The following is a 19,250-nucleotide window of genomic DNA, read 5'->3' on the forward strand; positions in this document are numbered from 1 at the left end:
GCAAGCACTTAGATCAGGTTTGTGATATCCCACTTACTGGCAAAAGCAAGTCACATGGCCAAGCCCACAGTCCACGTGGGACAGGTCTACACCAGGGAATGGATACCATAAGCCATGATTCATTGGGACCACTACTGTAATAATCTACCACTAACACAGCTAGAAAACGGTTGAGCCAGTTGTCAAACTTTCAGCAATCTATTTCTGGAACCCACCCACAGAACTGGTGTCCTAAAGACTGTTAGGAATGGGTTCTTAATGTGTAGCTTTTCCAAACCTCACTTCCCAGGCCCCGCTCCAAATCCAATGAGTCAGAATCCCTTGGGGGTAAGAGATAGAGAAGAGAAGGTGGTGGCAATCCCAAGAATTTGAGACTGAAGTAACTGCAGAGGATTCCAACACACAATGGGGATGTAAAGGGTTTCAAAAACAAGAAAGACACAAGTCTCTATCCCCAACTTCATTTTCCAGAGTCCCCCCCTCCCCCTTTTTAAGTAATCTCTACATCCAAGGTGGGGCTTGAACTCACTATCTCAAGATCAGGAGTCACATGCATTTCCAACTGAGCCAGCCAGGCACCCCTCACAAAGCATTCTTAACTGTAATTATGACACTAGAGAAGCTGCTTTGAATTTTTTTTTTTTAATGCTTTTCATGTTTAAGTTAGAGCAGTGCTTCTCAAACTTCTGTGTGCGTCACTATTAACTGGAGGGCTGCTTAAAACAGAGATGACTGGGCCCAACCCCTAGTTTCTTTTTATTTTATTTATTTATTTATGATAGTCACAGAGAGAGAGAGAGGCAGAGACACAGGCAGAGGGAGAAGCAGGCTCCATGCACTGGGAGCCCGATGTGGGACTCGATCCCGAGTCTCCAGGATCGCGCCCTGGGCCAAAGGCAGGCGCCAAACCGCTGCGCCACCCAGGGATCCCCCCAACCCCTAGTTTCTGATTCAGGGAGTCTACAGGAGACTACCCCAATCTGCACGCTTCACAAGTTCTGCTGTCCGGGAACCACACTTTGAGAACCTCTGGGTTAGAGCAGTAGGATGACTTGGTGGTAACATTCCTCCCTTGACTCACATTTATATATTGAACTTACACGATTCTAGCACATTTACTACATACAAGGTCTTGGGCTGGTGCAGCAGCGGCTAAGATAAGGGTTAAGATTTAGATCTTGATTGTGCTTGAGCAGATTTACTCTCTAAGTGGATCTACTCTCTAAGGCAGGAAGCCTAAGTGTAATTAGGTTCAGATAAAGGAGAGATCGCCTTCCTTAGGAGGAGATAAAGGAAAGGTTAGGGTAGGAGGAGGCCCTTTGAGCTTGGCCCTAAAAGATGTCCAGGACCTGGGCACGCTGGAAACGGTGGAGAATCACAAAAATTCTTTTCGCCTTGGCAAAGAGAAAAACAAAAACAAACCTTGGCAAGCACCCGGAAAAGATCTGTGACATCCTTGCCTCTCGCTCCAGCATTAACAATCTGCAAGCTGCTGGCATCAGGACGAGGAAGCGTATTTTCGGTGTGAAGGCCTCGGTCTCAAATCACTGTCCTTGCCTTCCCTTTGGCGCTCCCAGTGCAGGTGCCTCAAAGCCCGGACACGGTGGGCGCTTCAATCCCCAAAAGCCTGAGCAGGACGCTGCCCCCGGGGGGGCGAGGCCCGGGCCGGGCGGGGGCGGGTGGGGGGGAGCGCTGCAGGCTGGGGCACTGTGCAGAACAAGCCCCACGTTAGGCCTGGTGCTAGGGACGGAGCGGTGGCAGCGGCACTACGCCGAGCTAGAAGTCCGGAGCGTTCCTCCCTGCTCCCAGCCTTGGACTTAAAGGTGGCGCCGGCGCAGGGGGACGCGCGGCCTCGGCTCTTCCACCGTCACGCACCGGCGGGGGGGCGGGGACTCCCGTGCACGCTCCCACCCGAGCTCGGCACTGCGCCTGCGCGGCCCCGCCCCACCCCGTCGCCCCGCCCCGCTAAGCCCCGCACGGCCGCTAGGGGTAGCGGCAGAGGCTGCGGCCTGAGCGCGCGGCGGCTTTGAGGGCGCGGGAGCCCGACGGAGCGCCGCCGAGGGCAGGCGGGCGAGAGGGTGGGAAAGCCGGCGGGAGCGGAGGGCGGCGCCGAGGGAGGGCGGCGCGAGGCTGACTCATCCTCTGGAAGCTCAAACTGACGGAGACAAACCCTCGCCAAGCCCGCCCGCCCGCCCGCGCCGCCCCTCCGCAGCCGGGAGGCGCCCGCCCGCACCGCCCACCCGCCCTCTCCGGGCCCGGCCGCCTCACAGAAAGTTTTCTCGTCGGAGGGGCCGGAGCCGCCGGGAGCCTTTCGGAGGGGAAGCGCCGCGCCGGCCCGGGGAGCGCATGGTGCCCGGCGCCCCTGCCGCCAGTCAGGAGGACATCGGGGCGGGGTCGGGCTGAGCCTCGCTGCTGCTTCCGCTGCCCGGCCAGAAACCGCCGTCGCGGACTGCCGCGGGGGTCCCCGCTCCTCAGCCCGCCATGTCCCGGCTGCTGCCGCTGCTGAGGAGCCGGACCGCGCGCAGCCTGAGGCCGGGCCCGGCCGCCGCCGCCGCCGCCGCCGCCGCCGCCGCCGCGCCCCGCCCGCCCTCCTGGTGCTGCTGCGGGCGGGGGCTGCTGGCGCTCGCGGCCCCCGGCGGCTCCCGGGCGCTGGGCACCCACCCCAAGAAGGAGCCCATGGAGGCGCTGAACACGGCGCAGGGCGCGCGCGACTTCATCTACAGCCTGCACTCCACCGAGAGGAGCTGCCTGCTCAAGGAGCTGCACCGCTTCGAGTCCATTGCCATCGCCCAAGGTAGGGGCGCGAGCCGAGGGGCGAGCCCGGGGCCCGGCGTCCCCAGCCGCAGCCCGCGCGGGGGGAGCGCTCCTGGCCTGGAGCCCGGGACGTCCGGGGCGGGGGGGGCGGGGGCGGGGTCGTGCGGGCGTGGGAGGGGCGGGGTCGTGCGGGCGTGGGAGGGGCGGGGTCGTGCGGGGCGTGGGAGGGGCGGGGTCGTGCGGGGCGTGGGAGGGGGCGGCTTTCCGCCCCCTGAGCGTCCCCGGCGCAGGTAGGGCAGGCGCAGGTTGTGCCGGGCAGCCAGCCCCGACGCTCGGCTGGTTCCTCCTCAGAAGCCGAGCTTCCGCCCAGATTGTCAACCGACACTGTTTTGAAGGCGCTTTGATTTGTTGTGTGCCCTCCTGTCCCCACCCCCCCGCCCCCCAAGCCCTTGCTGCTTTCTTGTGAACGTGCAGCTACGCAGGTGGCATGCGGTGCCTGCCTGATGGAAAAGTCCTGCAGACCCCGAGAGGCAGGAAGAAACTTTCTTGAAAGGTCATCAGACCACGATGTATGGGTGTCCAAAAGAAGGGGGGGGCATGGCTTCCTAAGGCAGAGACGCTCTCCGCTGTGTGTCTGCGCACCCATCTAGTTGTATGAAACTAAGCAGCCGAATGAAGCATTGTCCTGGGAAATGGCAAGGATGGATCAAACCAACAACTGCCGGTACCTAACTTGCAAGCTCCTGTCGATAAAGTTCGGCCCTGCGCAAGTTAAACTCCAGTTTTTGTTGTTTCCCCAGAGGTTGAAAGAATGAAGTATAAATAAGAAGGTATTTTTCTGGGAATCTGTGGCTCTACAACAAAAAGCAGACTTCGGCTTTAACGTAATGTGGAACGGTGAAAGCAAGGCTATTTTTAAGTTGACATGTTAAAATAGGATATTTTTAAAACCGGTGCGGAATGCTGTAGGTCTGAACTTGACTGCAGGTGAAAAAGCTAAGAATATAGAAAATCAAAAGGATGAAAGGAGTAAGTGATTAATTCCATCTTAAGATGTTTTTGCAATTTAAATACGGTAGTACAGATGAAAACATAAGACAGACAAAATGCATTATTTTATATTACATTCTGATGTGTTTGACATTTTTAAAAAAGTTTACCTCCCTCCCCAAAGTTGATAGATACATAAACATCCCATAGAGTCCTAGGTTTAGAGTACGCCGATTGGAACATGGCATTTGATTTGCCAGAGGCACTTGAAAATGTTTCTTTGGCCTCTGCACAGTAATGAAGGAAGGTCATATAAGCCTGACTTACCTATACTGCTTCTTTGGAAACTTTTTTCTTAGTTGTGCCTTTGAACTGCTTTTTTTTTTTCCCCCTACGTTCAGGAATTGTGGATCAATTTACAGTACTGGGTATTCCAGATACGGTCTGTGCACAGTGCTTTTAGGGAAAATATGTAACACCGTAATCAGTTCAGTTATTAAGTGTGTAATCATGCCAGGATATGAAGCAATAATCGAATACTAGCATATGTGTAGAGTATGTTTGTACTCATTGTGTGGTTTTAAAATATTCAGTTCTGAAATGGTGCTCCTGAGAAAACAATATAGGCCGTCAAACATGCTGTAATGTTAATTTTAGAAATGTTTTCTCCATGGGCAACATTATTTGAACATACATTTTGGCCTTGTCTAAGTAATTTCTTGGAAATTCTTCTGTGTTAACATTGTGACAAGTTTGCAGGGCCCTATTAATATAATTTTATGACAATTCTTGAAAAGCAAGTCCTATGATACAACTGGATAAATTTTACCTTGTACCTTATTGTTTTAGCACATGGCAGTAATATTGCAGTAGAGACGTTGCATTTTCCAATGAAGATAATTTTAAATTTGACATGGTTTTAAATATTTTGTAAAGGACCTATAAACACCAGTAAGTGGAGATCAGTTAGCATCAATTAAACTTAATAAGTATATAAGTTATATGAGAGAGAAGTTAGTAATTTGTCTTTGTTCAAAATAAACTGGCAAAATTATAGGAAACAATGTGGCAACCAAATGCTTATTTCCTGTTCATAAGTTAAAGATTTTTCAAAGTTCTATCAACTATTTATGCCAGTATTGATGACTAAATTATTGCCCATTGACTCAAATGACACTTATTGATGATGCTACTTTAATTTTTAGTACAGTCTTCGTGTTCCTTATTGTGTTCAGTATCAGTACATACAGTTCCTAGGGAGATCACTGAAATCATTTTTTTCCCCAATCAGACAAATGAAAAACTCCCATTTTTTCTTTTATTGTTGCTTTTTGAGTGTTTTTAAATACCCAACTAAGTGTGTGGGTATTAAATGCATTAAATAAATAATTATGATATGATAAATAAGTTATGATAAAAGGAGTTTCTTATTATAGGAAATCTTATGTGTTCTTGGAAAGAATATGTGTGCTTGTATGATTGAAAGAAGCATTTTTGAATTTGGTGTGGATACATTACAGGAAAAAAAATCATCTATGCTTTGATATGGCTGTGAAATCTATCATTGAAATTTGGTACATTTGCCCTTTATCTTTCGTATGTGTTTATCAGTAGGCATATGATATGGTCTGTGACAGATAAAGCTTTACATGATTCTAAATAGATAAGGCAAGCTTTGTGGGATGTCTTATCGTAGTTAAATAGGATATTATGATTTTTAAATTACAAAATGATTTCCTTCCCAATTTTAAAAAAGTTGATGTTGTGTACCCAGTGTACCTGGTCATCCTGATCTCTGTTCTTCCAGAAGCAGTCCATATTTTCCTGATAGTACTTTGTTGGTTCATTGTTTTTATAAGCAGGATTGGCAAACTGACATTACAGTTGCCTTTCAATTTTAGCTAAGATTTTAAAAATGAATTTGTCTCCCAATTTTTGCAATTACTATTTCTACTTATATATATATATTTTAACTATTAAAACATGAATTTGGTTTTTGAGATTAAGCAGTGCTCATTGTATTAATTATACATTGCTGTATAACGAATTACACTGAAACATAGTGGTTTAAAACATGTTTAATCTCAGTTTCTGGGGATCAGGAATCTTGAATCAGCTGAGTAGGATGTTTCTGACTCAGGATATCTCAAAATGTTGTTTGAATCAAGCTTTTAGCTGGAGCTGCATTGGCTGAGGTCTTTCCTGGGGCTGGAGGATCCATTTTCAAGAAGGCTCGCTCACATGTCCGTTGGCTGGACATCTCATTTCTTGCCATGTTGACCTCTCTACATGGCTTCCTAAGTGTTTTCACGACATGGCAACTGGCCTCCCCCGGAATGAGTGATAGGAGAGAGCAAGAGCCTAAGCTGGATGCCACAATCTTTCATAACCCAATCTTAGAAGAGATACTTCATTTCTTTTGTCCTGGTACATGGCTGGAGGGTACCATACAAGGTGCAAATACCAGGAGGTAGAAATCATTGGGGGCTATCTTGGAGGCTGCCTTCCACACTTACTTAAAAGTGTTAAAATTAATGTTTATTGGAGAATCATACAGAGAGATAATAGCTGGCTTTGAGGGAGGCACAGTGAAAGATATGATTGGAAAAAAGGAGCTTCTTAGGGAGTATTTTTGTTAAATGTGTGCTCTAGGTATTTTTAAAATGGGATTTCTTTTACACACAGTAGATAAGAAATGTATGGAAGTGAACAGCAGTTTTTCTATTACTGTTAGATCTTAAACAGCTTGCATTTTTTCCGTTTCTTTGTATAAGTGGTAATTGTGACATTTTCAATTAGGTTTTTTTTTTTTTTTGCCATTTATCTACACTTCTATAGATACATCATACAATTCTAAACTTTAATCTTGTAGTTCTCACCTATTGTGATTTTTTAAGGTGGGATGTTTCATTTTGAGAACTCAGTGCAACAAGAGGCCATAGTACAAAAGGCCTTTGGCAAAATGAAAGGCTGGAAGATTAAAATTTGATATTAAAGTGGATACTTAGAATACTTAAAAACAAGATTTTTTATAGATCTCTGAGTCATGGGGATCTTGGACTCTTTAACAAGAGTATTCTCATCTTTCTCAGCCCATGGTTATGTGAGAAGGTAGCAACTCAGTTAAGCTATTGGTTTCTGGGATAATTGGGGATAATCGTGGCTTTTGCTCAAGGAGAATACAAAGAGAGCAAGAAAAACATTTCATATTCCAGATTAAGATATGTGAATAAAGATATTTATTTAGGGCCTTGGTTGAAATAGTAAAAGAGGAATAATGGAGGTGTAGCTCACACTGGACCGAGCAAGAGAGAAAGAACCAGAATGAGGATATGCAGTATGAATTGAGTCAGGAAGAATGGAAGATCTCTAATAAGCTGAATCCTTTTTTTTTTTTTTCCCCTCCTTAAGCTGAGAGCTTCTGTATCATGGGCCCAGATAAGTTAAATGACGCTTTGCTACAATCAGTTATTTTACCAATATGGAAAGAACCTAATTATAGCAGTAGATTCCAACAAACTTAATTCAGAATACTTCAGAGTTACTGGCATAGTAGAGTAGTCTTATTACTATGGATTTTTGCCAGCAGAAGAGAGCTAACACAAATAGGATTTTTTCCCTATTATAAAATGGTTATGTCCTATTTGATAATCTCTAATCATCACATATAGCTTGATGTTCAGAGTCTGTGTGACTTGAAACAGCAACTGTTCTATTACATTTCATGATTTTTTGGATCAGTAGTATAGGCAGGGCTTGGCTAGATTTGTTTGATGTGATATCTGTGGAGGTCACTTCATAAATTTTAGGTGGCAGATGTGCTGATCACAGGATCCAAGATGGTTTTACTTACATGTCTGGTACTTTGGTGGAAGTGGCTCATCTGGAATGGTTAACCAGAGTCAGTGCAGATGATCTCACTAGCACAACATTCTTGAGATGACTGTTAATACTTAGATGATTGGTCAGGACTCACAGAGAAAATGTTCCAAGAGGGCTATATAGAAGCTGTAAGATTTTGTATTAGTTTTCTGTTGCTGCTGTAACAAGTTACCACAAATTTGGTGGCTTAAAACAACATAGATAAGATAGTAAGATTCTCTTACTATTCTAGAGGTCTGAAGTCCAAAATGAGACTTAAGAGCCAAAATAAAAGTGTCAGGAAGGCTCAATCCTGGAGGCTCCAGGGGAGAATCTGTCCCTTGTTTCTTCCAGCTTGCAGCAGTCCTTGGTTCCTAGCCACATCATTCTGATTTCTGCCTTGGTTGTCACATCGTATTCTCCTTCATTTACCTTTTTGCTTCCACTTTATAGGAACCATATAATTACATTTAGGGTCCACCTGAATAATCCAGCATAATCTCTTTCAAAATCCTTAATTTAGTGACACCTGCAAAATCTCTTCTGCTGTATAACTTAAGGTTTTCACGGGTTAGAGGATTAGGATGTGGGCATATTTGGGGGCCATTCTTCAGCCTGCTACAAACTTGTTTTGACTTAGCCTTGTAAGTCCCAGAATGTCATTTCTGCTGCATGCTGTTGGTTAAGCAAATCACTAAGACCAGTGTAAATTCAGGGAAGGGAAATTAGTAGAAGTATTCCCTGTAGGTAACCATGCCTAATAATTGTAGTTTGTTCCTTTATATCAGTATGTCAAAAAATTAATCATTTCTCTTAGAATCTTTTATCTTTATTAATGCATACCATTAACATACTAGGTGTTCAAGACTTTTGAACACTCATTCTTGTACTGAGTACTAGTACAGTGATTCCTTTTTATATTTGAGATGTATAGGGCTCCTTTTTCTGTATCAAAGTTTCTTAACCTTGGCAATATGGACATTTCGGGCTGGATAATTCTTTGTTGCGGGGTTAGTCCTCCACAGAGGATATTTAGCAACATCCCTGTCCTCTCTCCACTAGATGCCAATAGTGCCCTTCCACCTTCCTCATCCCCAGCCTTATCTCCAGACATTGCCACATGTTCCTTGGAGGAGACTCTGGGCAGGAAGAAAGGGAGGAGTATAGCAAAATTGGCCTGGTGGAATACCATTGGTTATATGAAAGGCTGTAAGGCTATCTATCTCTTTTTTAGTCCTCTGCCTTCTCTTTCCTTCTCTTCTCTCATCCATTGATATTTGCTATTATCAGTATATTTTCTTCGCTTCAAGCTTACTGCTTTATTTTACTTTTATTTGTCTCTGGATAAAGACTGAGAAGTAACTCCTTATCTCCCCATCAGGCTTCTCACCTCTCTATCAAATACATGAGTGTTATGGTAACTGTTTTCCTTGGTTGTGAAGCTTCTTCATTCCTAAATTTTTTGATGAAATTCTAAATATTGGACACCTAATATGGCTTCAGAAAAGTTCAGCACTGCTTCAGTTTAATTCATCAGTAATTATTTTTTTTTAAATTTTTATTTATTTATGATACTCACAGAGAGAGAGAGAGAGAGGCAGAGACACAGGCAGAGGGAGAAGCAGGCTCCATGCACCGGGAGCCCGACGTGGGACTCGATCCCGGGTCTCCAGGATCGCTGCGCCACCCAGGGATCCCTAATTCATCAGTAATTAATTTGGTATTGTCCATCTTATTAGTCATTTATTGCTTACTTTTTGTAGAAGTTATGACAAGCAGGTTTTCAGAAACATATGTATAGAAAAATTGAATTCATAGGTCTGCAATTCATAGAGTCATCCAGAAATTTAGGTAGAACTAAAAATAATGGATGATCTTGTGTTTTGGAGTGACCCGATATTGAACCATTATTAGTGAGGATTGTTTCAGTTTTCCTAAAAATAGTGATGAGTTTGCATAACCACATTCTTGTCTGGTTTTCTTTGGCATGTCATAGTATAAAGCTAACTGGAAGAAATAGGGACTAAATCCCTGAGTGCAGATTTTATTAGCATCTTGCTCAATTCAGCTGAATTAATTAGTATGTAGATTTATAGGACTCTAGCCTTGTTTTTGACTCATAGGTTTATGTCTGTTTTAAGTTAATGAAAACAACCACAGAAAGACAAGTAGTTACATGTTAAAATATAACAATTTAGTTATCCCAAATCATCTGGTAAATGAGAGATTCTTTAGGTAAAGGACATTGCAGGTAAGAAAACGTCATTCCCGTTAAGTTCTACTTTGATGGCTTTTGGTAGTGGCATATTTGAATGTGTTGCATTTTTCTCTACCTTAGTAAAAGTATAATGAGCACAATTTAGCTTCTACCAGATGCCAGTGTCTTTATATACTATATTTTAATACTTTTCTTTGGGGCTACTTCTATTTGTAGACATACTCGTCATCACACCAAATGCCTCCAGCACACTGTGCCATTTCAGTTGGCATGTTTTTTAGACTCTGTCATAGTGGTAGTGAAATGTGTGGGGCTTATTTTGCCCCTCCTCCCACTCCCTGGTGCCCTCAGACAATTCTGTTCTCATTCATCCCTTGTGGTTGTGTTAAATTCTTTTCTACTATGTAAAGGAGGTCTGTGTTTTGACATCTCTATTACCGTTCCTAATGTCTACTTTCTGTCACTCTTCCATAGTGTTTTTTAATTTTTTTTTCTTTCTCTTTCATTCTCTCTCTCTTTTGATCCCCCTATGTTTCCCAAGGGTTTACTCCTGATAAACACTTGAAGGTCATCAGACCACTGCTCTCTTGCTAACCAGTTGTATCTATCATGTTGTTATTGATCTTTTGACTCCTCAGTTTTTGCGCTGAAGATCTTGTATTTTTGCTAATATCTGGATATGACTGCTCAAAGGGTTGTTGTTTTAAGCATTTAAAGGTAGTTAACTGAGACATTAACTATTTTTAAAGTTTCAGGGAAATTTAAATGAGAATGTGCCCTTACTTGGCTTACATTTTCTGTCTTCTTTCTGAGTTTTAGGGTAGGTTATTTATTATGCTGTGTTATTAGAAACATTTATAATTTTAAAAACAGTCTAGTATTTTGTAACACAACTTCAGAATTTCTATTGTATAATGGTTCTTATATTTTATAGAAGATATCCTATTACTACCATTATCGCTGTTGCTAAGGTCATCTTTACTACCATTAGTTAGCAGTTATGGAGTGTTTGCTATGTGCCAGATGAACTGAGCTAAGTAAATTTTCATGTTATTATTTTATTTATTTCTCTCAGAGAAGGAATTATTTTTTTCCTAGTGACTAAGAAACTGAGGCTAAGAGTAGCTTTCCCAAGATCCTGCAACCTGTATGGCAGAGTAGTTTTTAACTTAGTTTTTTACTGCACCTTTGTGGTTACTCAGACTTGAGATTTTTAGGACACATACATTGGGGAAAAAAAGTAGCACCTCAAATTCTCAAAAGAAGTCTCATGTGCTGGCAACATACCTTAGTCTATCTTTTGCATATATGTACAATATACAGCATTCAGCACAAAAGCAAATATGGCATAGTTACTTTGAAAATAAGGGAAGTCAAAGTAAAATCAATGTGCAAAAAAGTTTATAAACCTTTTTATAAAAAGTTTATATGTGAGCATTTTGGAAGAGTCAGAAAGCTAGTATTTGGGACTTCTGACACAAATTTCTAATTTTAATTTTAGATTTAAAAATTTTTTTTGAGTGAGTTATTGGATTTTTACTTTAAAATATGTAACATGCTATTCATAGGAACGCTTTCCAACTTTGACAGTTAATTTATTTAGCAAATATTTGCTACTCTACCTGCCATATAATAGACATTGTGCCAGGTGTTGTGGGTACATTAGAGAATTAATTTGGCAAAATACTCTCATAAAGGTTGCAATTTTAAGAAAGGAAAGATACAATAAAGTAAATAATTGTTGATAATTGTTGATAATGTGTGCTATTAGATGAATAAACAGAATGACACTTCCTTTAGATGAGGTGGTCTGGGAAGGCCTTTTCGTAGATGATATTTAAGCTGAATATATGCTGGAGGAAGAGCATTCTGAGAAGGAAAAGCATATATCAAGACCCTGAGATAAGAAGAGACTTAGCACAGTGTAGGAATTGACAGAAGGCAAACATGAGTGCTACTTCAAGAACGAAGGACAGCATGGAATGAGATGAGATAGGCAGGTAGGCAGAAAGCAAGATTAGTTAGGGTCTTTCCAGGTAAACTATATGAAGGCCATTCCTGAGTTTAAACATGAGAGTGAAGTAATGGAATTTAAAGAGCACTTGGCTGCTTTTAGAGAACAAACTGGTGGTGCAAATGCATAAACTGGGAGGCCACTTAGGAAACTGTTAGAGTAGATTAGGTTAGAGATGTTGGAGGCTTAGACTAGGCAGCCATGGAGATGAAGAGAAGTAGATAGATTCAAGATGGGTATTTGAGAGTGAACTGATAAGACTGCTGGTGAGTTAGAAAAGGACAGGTAATTAAGGGAAAGGAAATAGTAAGTGATGACTCTTAGGTTTTTGACTATAGTAATAGAGTAAAAGGTGGTACTATTAACTGCCCGGGAGAAGATGGGGAAAAACAGATTAGGACTGTGTGTGTGTTTGTGTGTGTGGTGTGTTCATATAAATCTGGTACTCACAGGAGAGGTTGAGGCTGCAGTATGGATGTCAACAGTTGTATGTAGATGCTACTTAGCCATGGGGGAAAGGTGAGAGTCTAGATCATGGGTGGGAAAACTATGGGCCACAGGCAAATCTAGCTTGCCACTTCTGCTTGTAAATAAAGTTTATTACAGTAGAGCCACACTCATTCATTTATGTGTTATCTATGGCTGCTTTTGTGATAGAATGCCAGAGTTGAGTAGTTGTGACAGAGACCATAATGGCTCCTAAAGCCTAAAATATTTAGAATCTGTCCCTTTATAGAAACTGTTTGTTGACCTTTGGAGAGGAGGAAAAAGCCCATGATTGAGACTGTGAAGCCAGAGTTTCAAAGTCAGAAGAGTAGGAGCCAGCAAAGAAGACTGTGAAGAGGGGCATCCATAAAATAGGAAAAGCAGAGTTTTGAAGCCAAGAGAGAAACTGTTTCAAGAATGAGGAAATGACCTGTGATGATGTATGTTGCTAAGAGGGCAAGTAAGATGCAATTTGTTTACAAGGAGGTTACTGGTGACCTTGGAAACATCTCTTTGGTCAGGGGACATATTTGAATAGGTTGAATGGAGAATTAGTAAAAACACTACTTAATCTTAATTTCAGTGTTAGTCTTTTAGAAATTAAAATATTCAACTTCTTTATAGGCAGACTTTTTTTTAGGGTCAGATCATAAATATTTTAGGCATTGTAGACCGAAAGGCAAAATTGAGGATGTTATATAGTATTTATATAAGAGAGAAAACAAATTTCCACAGATTTTTTTAATTGGCAAAATTATAAAGTATTTGAGTACATTTTTTTTTAATACCGGCCTTCTAATGAGGAAGATGGAATTCTTTAGGGGGGATAACATTTAGCTTAATTGGGGCTTAATATTAATGTTTCTTATTGTCAAAACTGATTGTAGATATTATGTGTTAATGCCAGTGTATAATGAGATTTTATATATTTCATCTTTGAAAATGTCTTTTTCATATGGATAGGTACCTCCAAACACTGGCATCAGTCTGTAAGACTGTGATTTTAAATGAAAATATTTATTGCTTAGAAGACATTTATGGAATTCTATTAGATTCTTCTCCTGATATTTGTCTTTTTGTGTATTACATTGTAGATTAATCCCTTCCAATTTGTGGTAGGTAGAATCTCCTCAGTTGCACAGTTAAGTGGATTTTGAAATACAGATCTTGCCTTGAGGTTTGAGGAATGCTGTTAGAATTGTCGTTTGAACTAGGAAAATGAAGCTGCTACATATTTTCATGGAAATGAAGATCTTGCCTCTTGTTTTAACTTTAACACTAAGGGAAGTATGTAAAGCAGTTTACCGTTACTTGTGATTCAAACAACGTTAGTTGTCTTCCAATGACTACTGTTTAATATTTCATATTTAAATACGGTTTTGAGTTGAATTCATTAAGAAATACTATGATGGCAACAGCTAATTTCCATGGCCATTCAATGTTTGATAATAGTAGTTGAGGGCTGTTCTTCCAATAATTTAAAAGTGTAAGATAATTTTTCCCTCACTGGCTGTAAAAAAAAACTGGATTTGACTTGTGGGCCATAGTTTGTTGACCCCTATACTTATTTGTAACTTATTTATTGAAAACTTTGGATACTAATTATAATATGTGTATAAAGGAAAGGAATTGTTTTTAAAACATTAGGAGAGTGTATGTGTATTATAGGGGTCAAGGGCAGGCTGTCCCATGATGGGCCACTTTGGCATCAAGATTATTTTTGAGTTAAAACCAATTAAAACCCAGCAGATTCAGGGAAGGCTCTTTACCTCCTCCACAACTCCCTAAAAAAATTTAGATAGAGGACCTGCTCCAGGAAAAGAGCTATCACTGAAAAAAGAGAAGTATATTATGATATAAGCTAATATGGGAGAGAGGGAGGAATCTGGTAAGGCTTGTTAGCAATTAGTCTTGTGTCCCATTGTTTCTGAGTGGCCCAGCAAACATTTACTCTTTTTTATCTTTCTGTAAATTGCATTCCTTCCCTTTGAAGTCCCAGATCCCTTCCCTTTTTTTTCTTAGTTTAGAATGACATGTATACAAAATTTTGCCTGTCTTTGGAATTTCCATATCTGTGTGGATTTCTCAAACATAATGAAATTAAATTTTATTTTCTTTTGTTAATCTCATGTCAATTTGATTCTTAGTCCAGCTAAAAGGACCCAGGAAGGGACAGGAAATTTTGTTTCACTATGCTGTATTTTTTTTTAAGATTTTAATTAATTAATTCATGAGAGATGCACAGAGAGATAGAGAGAGAGAGAGAAAGGCAGAGACACAGGCAGAGGGAGAAGCAAGCTCCATGCAGGGAGCCTGATGCAGGACTCGATCCCGGGACCCCAGGATCACGCCCTGGGCTGAAGGCAGGCGCTAAACAGCTAAGCCAACCGGGCTGCCCACTACACTATATTTTATATATACCTCAGTTCTACCAGTCTGTTATACATAATGGAAAGAAAACCTTGGGCTTATAAGTCACTTTTCTTTAGGCTTGTTCTCTCATAACTATAACATGGGTTTAATTATATGATCTCTAAGATCTTTACCAGCTTTGTAGTGCATTTTAAAATATATACTAAGTCTCCTCTTTTAAAAAATCCTATGAAATCAGTATAACTACCTTAAATGTTAGAGTGATATCTTCCCCCTTGCTTTGTAACTCCCTGTGGAACCTGGTTATACATTTTTGTAATCATTTAGTTATTTTTGATTGAGTAACTAGTACTAGTTACAAAGCCTTCACGTAACATTTTAGAGAAATTCATGTCAGTTTTCACCATTTTAGTGATTGATATTTAAAAAAAAATTTTTTTTACTTAACCATTTGAGGTCCTATGTGTATGTGCCAGGCACTATTTTTTGTGTGTGTGTGTGTGCGCCAGGCACTATTGAGGCACTTGATAGGATTCTTAAAATTATGAAGTTTATGTTTTAGAGAGGTTAGAGACAGTTTAGCTTGAAATTATAATGCAGTATGTTTTGTGCTGTGATAGTGTTTAGAATACATTGAAGTGCATCGGATGGGTAACTGGGGTGCAGGGAAATGCAGAGAGAATGATGCTACCTTACAGAAAGTAACATTCAAGTTGAAATCTGAACTCAGTAGGAGGTAGTAGATCAGGTTTGTGTGCACAGAGTTGTGGAGGTAAACTACCATGAATGATGCCATTATATTTGCAGTTTGGAAAGATCACTGTGTATAGCATAAAGAAAGGAAGTAGGGGGTTTAGACCAGAGGCAGAAACAAAGAGATTAGTTAACAGAACTTTGCAGAGATCAAAGAAAGATGATAGAGACCGAACTAGGCTAGTGGAAATGAGGTGGGAAAGAGGTAGACATATTCAAGAGAGTTTATTTAGGAGTTAAGTAATAAAAGATTTAACTGAACAATAGAATATGTTTTTGTTAACAGGGATATGAAATAAAAAGGTTAAACTAAGGATGATCCTCAGATTTCTGATTTGAGCCATTGACAAGATAGTGAAATTCTTTACAATGGAAGGGACCATTCAGGGGAGAAGCAGATTTTGGAATGGAGAAGGTACATTCATTTTTAGCTTCTTTGGTATTGGGTATTTGTGAGATAACCATATACAGAGATATCCAATAGTTAACTGGCTGTCAGAACCCTACAGCTCAGGGTAAGATGCAAATTTGGGAATCCTACCCATATAGTTAGCAACTAAGGCCAGGGAGAGAAAGTAGAGTGAAAAGAGAAGATCCAGGAGAGAAAGATGAAAAAACCCCACCAAAGTTTATTGGAAGGGAAGAAGAAAGGCAGAACTAGGAGTAGACCAAGAAAGAAATGTTCACAAAGACAGGAAAAGTATTAAGTATAGTGTATCTCAGAAGCAAAGTGAAGAAGAGAGTATTTCAAGAAAGAGGGAATGATTTGATACTTTAGGTCATGTAAGAGGATATCTATGGGAAAAAGAGGAAGTCTGTTGGATTTAAAAACACGAGAGAGAGATGCCTGGGTGGCTCAAAGATTGAGTGTCTGCCTTTGGCTCAGGGAGTGATCCTGGGGTCCTGGGATTGAGTCTCACGTTGGGTTCCCCACACACACAGCCTGTTTCTCTCTCTGCCTGTGTCTCTGCCTCTCTCTCTCTGTGTCTTTCATGAATAAATAAATAAAATCTTAAAAAAAAAAAAAAAGGAAAACACAAAAGAGCTTGAGGTCTTTGTCAGAAGCAGTCTTATAAGAACTTTGTGAGGAAAAGCCAAATTTGAGTTGGCTGAAGAAGGAATATCAATAAGGAATGATTCAACTCTTTTTTTTTTTAGATAGATAGATAGATAGATAGATAGATAGATAGATTTATTTATTTGTTTAGGACGGGGAGGGTATGTGGGAGGAAGCAGAGGGCAAGAGAAACTCAAGCCAACTTGACACTGAATGCAGAGCCCCGGGTGGGTGGATCCTGAGATCAGACCTGAGCTGAAACCAAGAGTCTGACACTTGAACTGACTGTGTCACCCAGGTGCCCCAGGAAGGATTCACCTCTTACAAGAAATCTTGGATATGGAGGGCAGGACATGTTGCATAGTAGCTTAAGTTTATCAGAGATTATCACTTATATGTCAGAAATCTGAAATTATTTTAAATATTTGTTACTAGTACACTCATTTTTTTTCAGACAGTCCTGTAGAATTCTAGTCTATCAAAGACCTTATTCTCATGCTATATGAATTCAAATTTCCAAAAGCCAATTTCAGATGGTACCAAAAGAATTGACTCCCATATATCAAGATAAGATTAAATTAATAAGCAGTTGTTTGAAAACTGTATTGTATATTATGCCTTTAAGCTTTACTAATGGAAACTTTTTAATAGATTTGTTTAATTTTTATATTATCTGTATTTTTTTAGAACAAGTACCTGCAAGGTATCAGCCTTTGCAATTATAACACATTACAATTGTAATATTATCTTAATTGAAATTCTGTTTTATTATATTTACATAAAGCTTTAGTTATTTCATTTTTTCAGAAATTCTTTCAAGTTACAGATTCTTACAAGTTATCAATAATTTTTTGTTTTATTTTTCTGAAGTTTCATTAAAATTCTCATAGAAATAAAAAAGATGATTGGGAACTATTTTTCAAATTAAAATGCCTAAGAGATAGGGGGAACATTTTTTCCTGGGGAGTAGAATTTCAGTGCTTTGCCCTTCTTACAATTTAAGGCTTTTTGACTCATAGGACATATTGAAAAAGGATCTAGGTAGAGTTTTGTGTTCCTCCTGCACAACTGCTTTTCCCCTTGTCTATACCGCAACGAACACTCTAGTAGGGCTCTCTCTCAACATTTTTTTTTTTTAATCTTGGTGGAAATTCTGGTCAAAGAACCTGCAAGAAGGTGCAAATTCTTCCAGTTTATGCATACCCTATTCCCTTCACATTGACCCTCCAGCCCTTACTCTGCCATCACCTGTTACCTTCCTGTTCTAGCTATAGTCTTCTTATGGTATCTGGTTGCATCTGTCGCAACTAAGCAAGTGCTAATGTCCCCTCTGTCCTTGCAGGTGCCTGCCTGTTTGCTCTGTGACTTGAGTTCTCTTACAGGTTCAAAATAAGTCATGCATTTGAATTTAGTGTGACTTTGTTTCACCCTAACGGTCACAGTAAAGCTCTTTGTAACTTTCTACATCCCACAGTGGAAACTAGAGCCCTGCTTCACAAAGCTTATTGTATATATAAAATTATCTGGAAATCTTATTGAAATGTAGATTCTGTTTTAGTAGGTTTGAAGTGGGACCTAAAATTCTGCATTTCTAACAAATTTGCAGTGATTTCAATGCTACAGGTCCATTGAGTAGCAAGGTTATAGAAGGTGTTTTTGTTCTTAAGGTTAGAAAGAGTTGAGGTCATGTAGCTAAACTCAGGCATGTTTGAATGATGAAAGAAAAGAGGCAAACAGATGTAAGAGTGATAATGTAAGATGTGACACATTTTGTGAATTGGTGGAATTTTGTATTTGTTTGTGACTAAGATCTTACGGTTTAAAAAACATTATCCTAGCTTATTTTCCTGCTTAAAGGGGCTTCTTACAGACATTAGCAAAGATGTAAATCATTAGCACTGATTTTACAGTTCCACAATGATCACTTTGTGTTATAAGTGCTATGTGATAGATGTGTTCTTTTTGATCTATTTCATTTTCCATTAATACCTTGAATATACTGTCCATTGATTAGTCTTATTTCTTCAGTGAACCATGCCCCCAGTGTAATTTTTTTCTTTTGCTTTTCGTTCTGTTCTTTCTCCTGTGTTTTTCCTACTTAACTTTGTATTGATTTTAAAATTTTGAAATGTGGAGCCCTGGTCGGCTCAGTTGAGTGATTCTTGATTTCCATTCAGGTCATGATCTCAGAGTCATGAGATAGAGCCCCACATTGGGCTCCACACTCAGCAGGAGTCTACTTCTCTCCCTCTCTCTCTGTCCCTACCCCTGCTCATACACACACACTCTCTCTCAAATAAATAAATCTTAAATATTTTGGAACAATCTCAAATTTATAACTCTCCATATATTTATATAACAAATCTCAGTTTCAAGTATAGTATAGTTTTTCCTTTCCCCTGAGTCATTTGAGAATAAGTTGTAGACATGATGCCCTGTCATCCCTGTCATAGGTTGAGTTCTGTGGGAAGCAGTCTCTGAGACAAAGATTAGCATGCAGAAAGTTTATTGGGGAATGCTGTTGAAATCCTCCCCTTTGGGGAACAGGAGGAAGTAGGTTTGGGCAGAGGTACAAGTAAAGTGATGTAGCCTCATTGGAAGCCTCAGTTTATCTTGTGGAGAGTTCTACATATGGGATGACCTTTCAGTTTTGTTCTGAGTTGGGTAAGAGGTCTGGGCCTCTACCTCCATAAAAATGAGCTATTGGATGTGGTCTGCCTTGGGCAGGGTATAGAGCCTTGGAT

The 19,250-nt window shown here is 40.5% G+C and overlaps 1 protein-coding gene across 2 annotated transcripts in view; it reads left to right on the forward strand.

The window, feature by feature from the left end:
* Positions 1-1,959: 1,959 nt before the first annotated feature.
* Positions 1,960-19,250, forward strand: part of TMEM65 (transmembrane protein 65) — a 77,684-nt gene continuing 60,393 nt past the window's right edge. Inside the window, exon 1 of one of the 2 annotated variants that reach the window (XM_041768956.1) lies at positions 1,960-2,794. In XM_041768956.1, the coding sequence (XP_041624890.1) occupies positions 2,482-2,794 (313 nt within the window). In that variant the 5' untranslated portion in view covers positions 1,960-2,481. The remainder of the gene's footprint in view (positions 2,795-19,250) is intronic. The other variant, XM_041768957.1, reaches the window with a different exon arrangement.

This window comes from Vulpes lagopus, chromosome 9, assembly GCF_018345385.1.
Source record: "Vulpes lagopus strain Blue_001 chromosome 9, ASM1834538v1, whole genome shotgun sequence".
NCBI classification, from domain to species: domain Eukaryota; kingdom Metazoa; phylum Chordata; class Mammalia; order Carnivora; family Canidae; genus Vulpes; species Vulpes lagopus.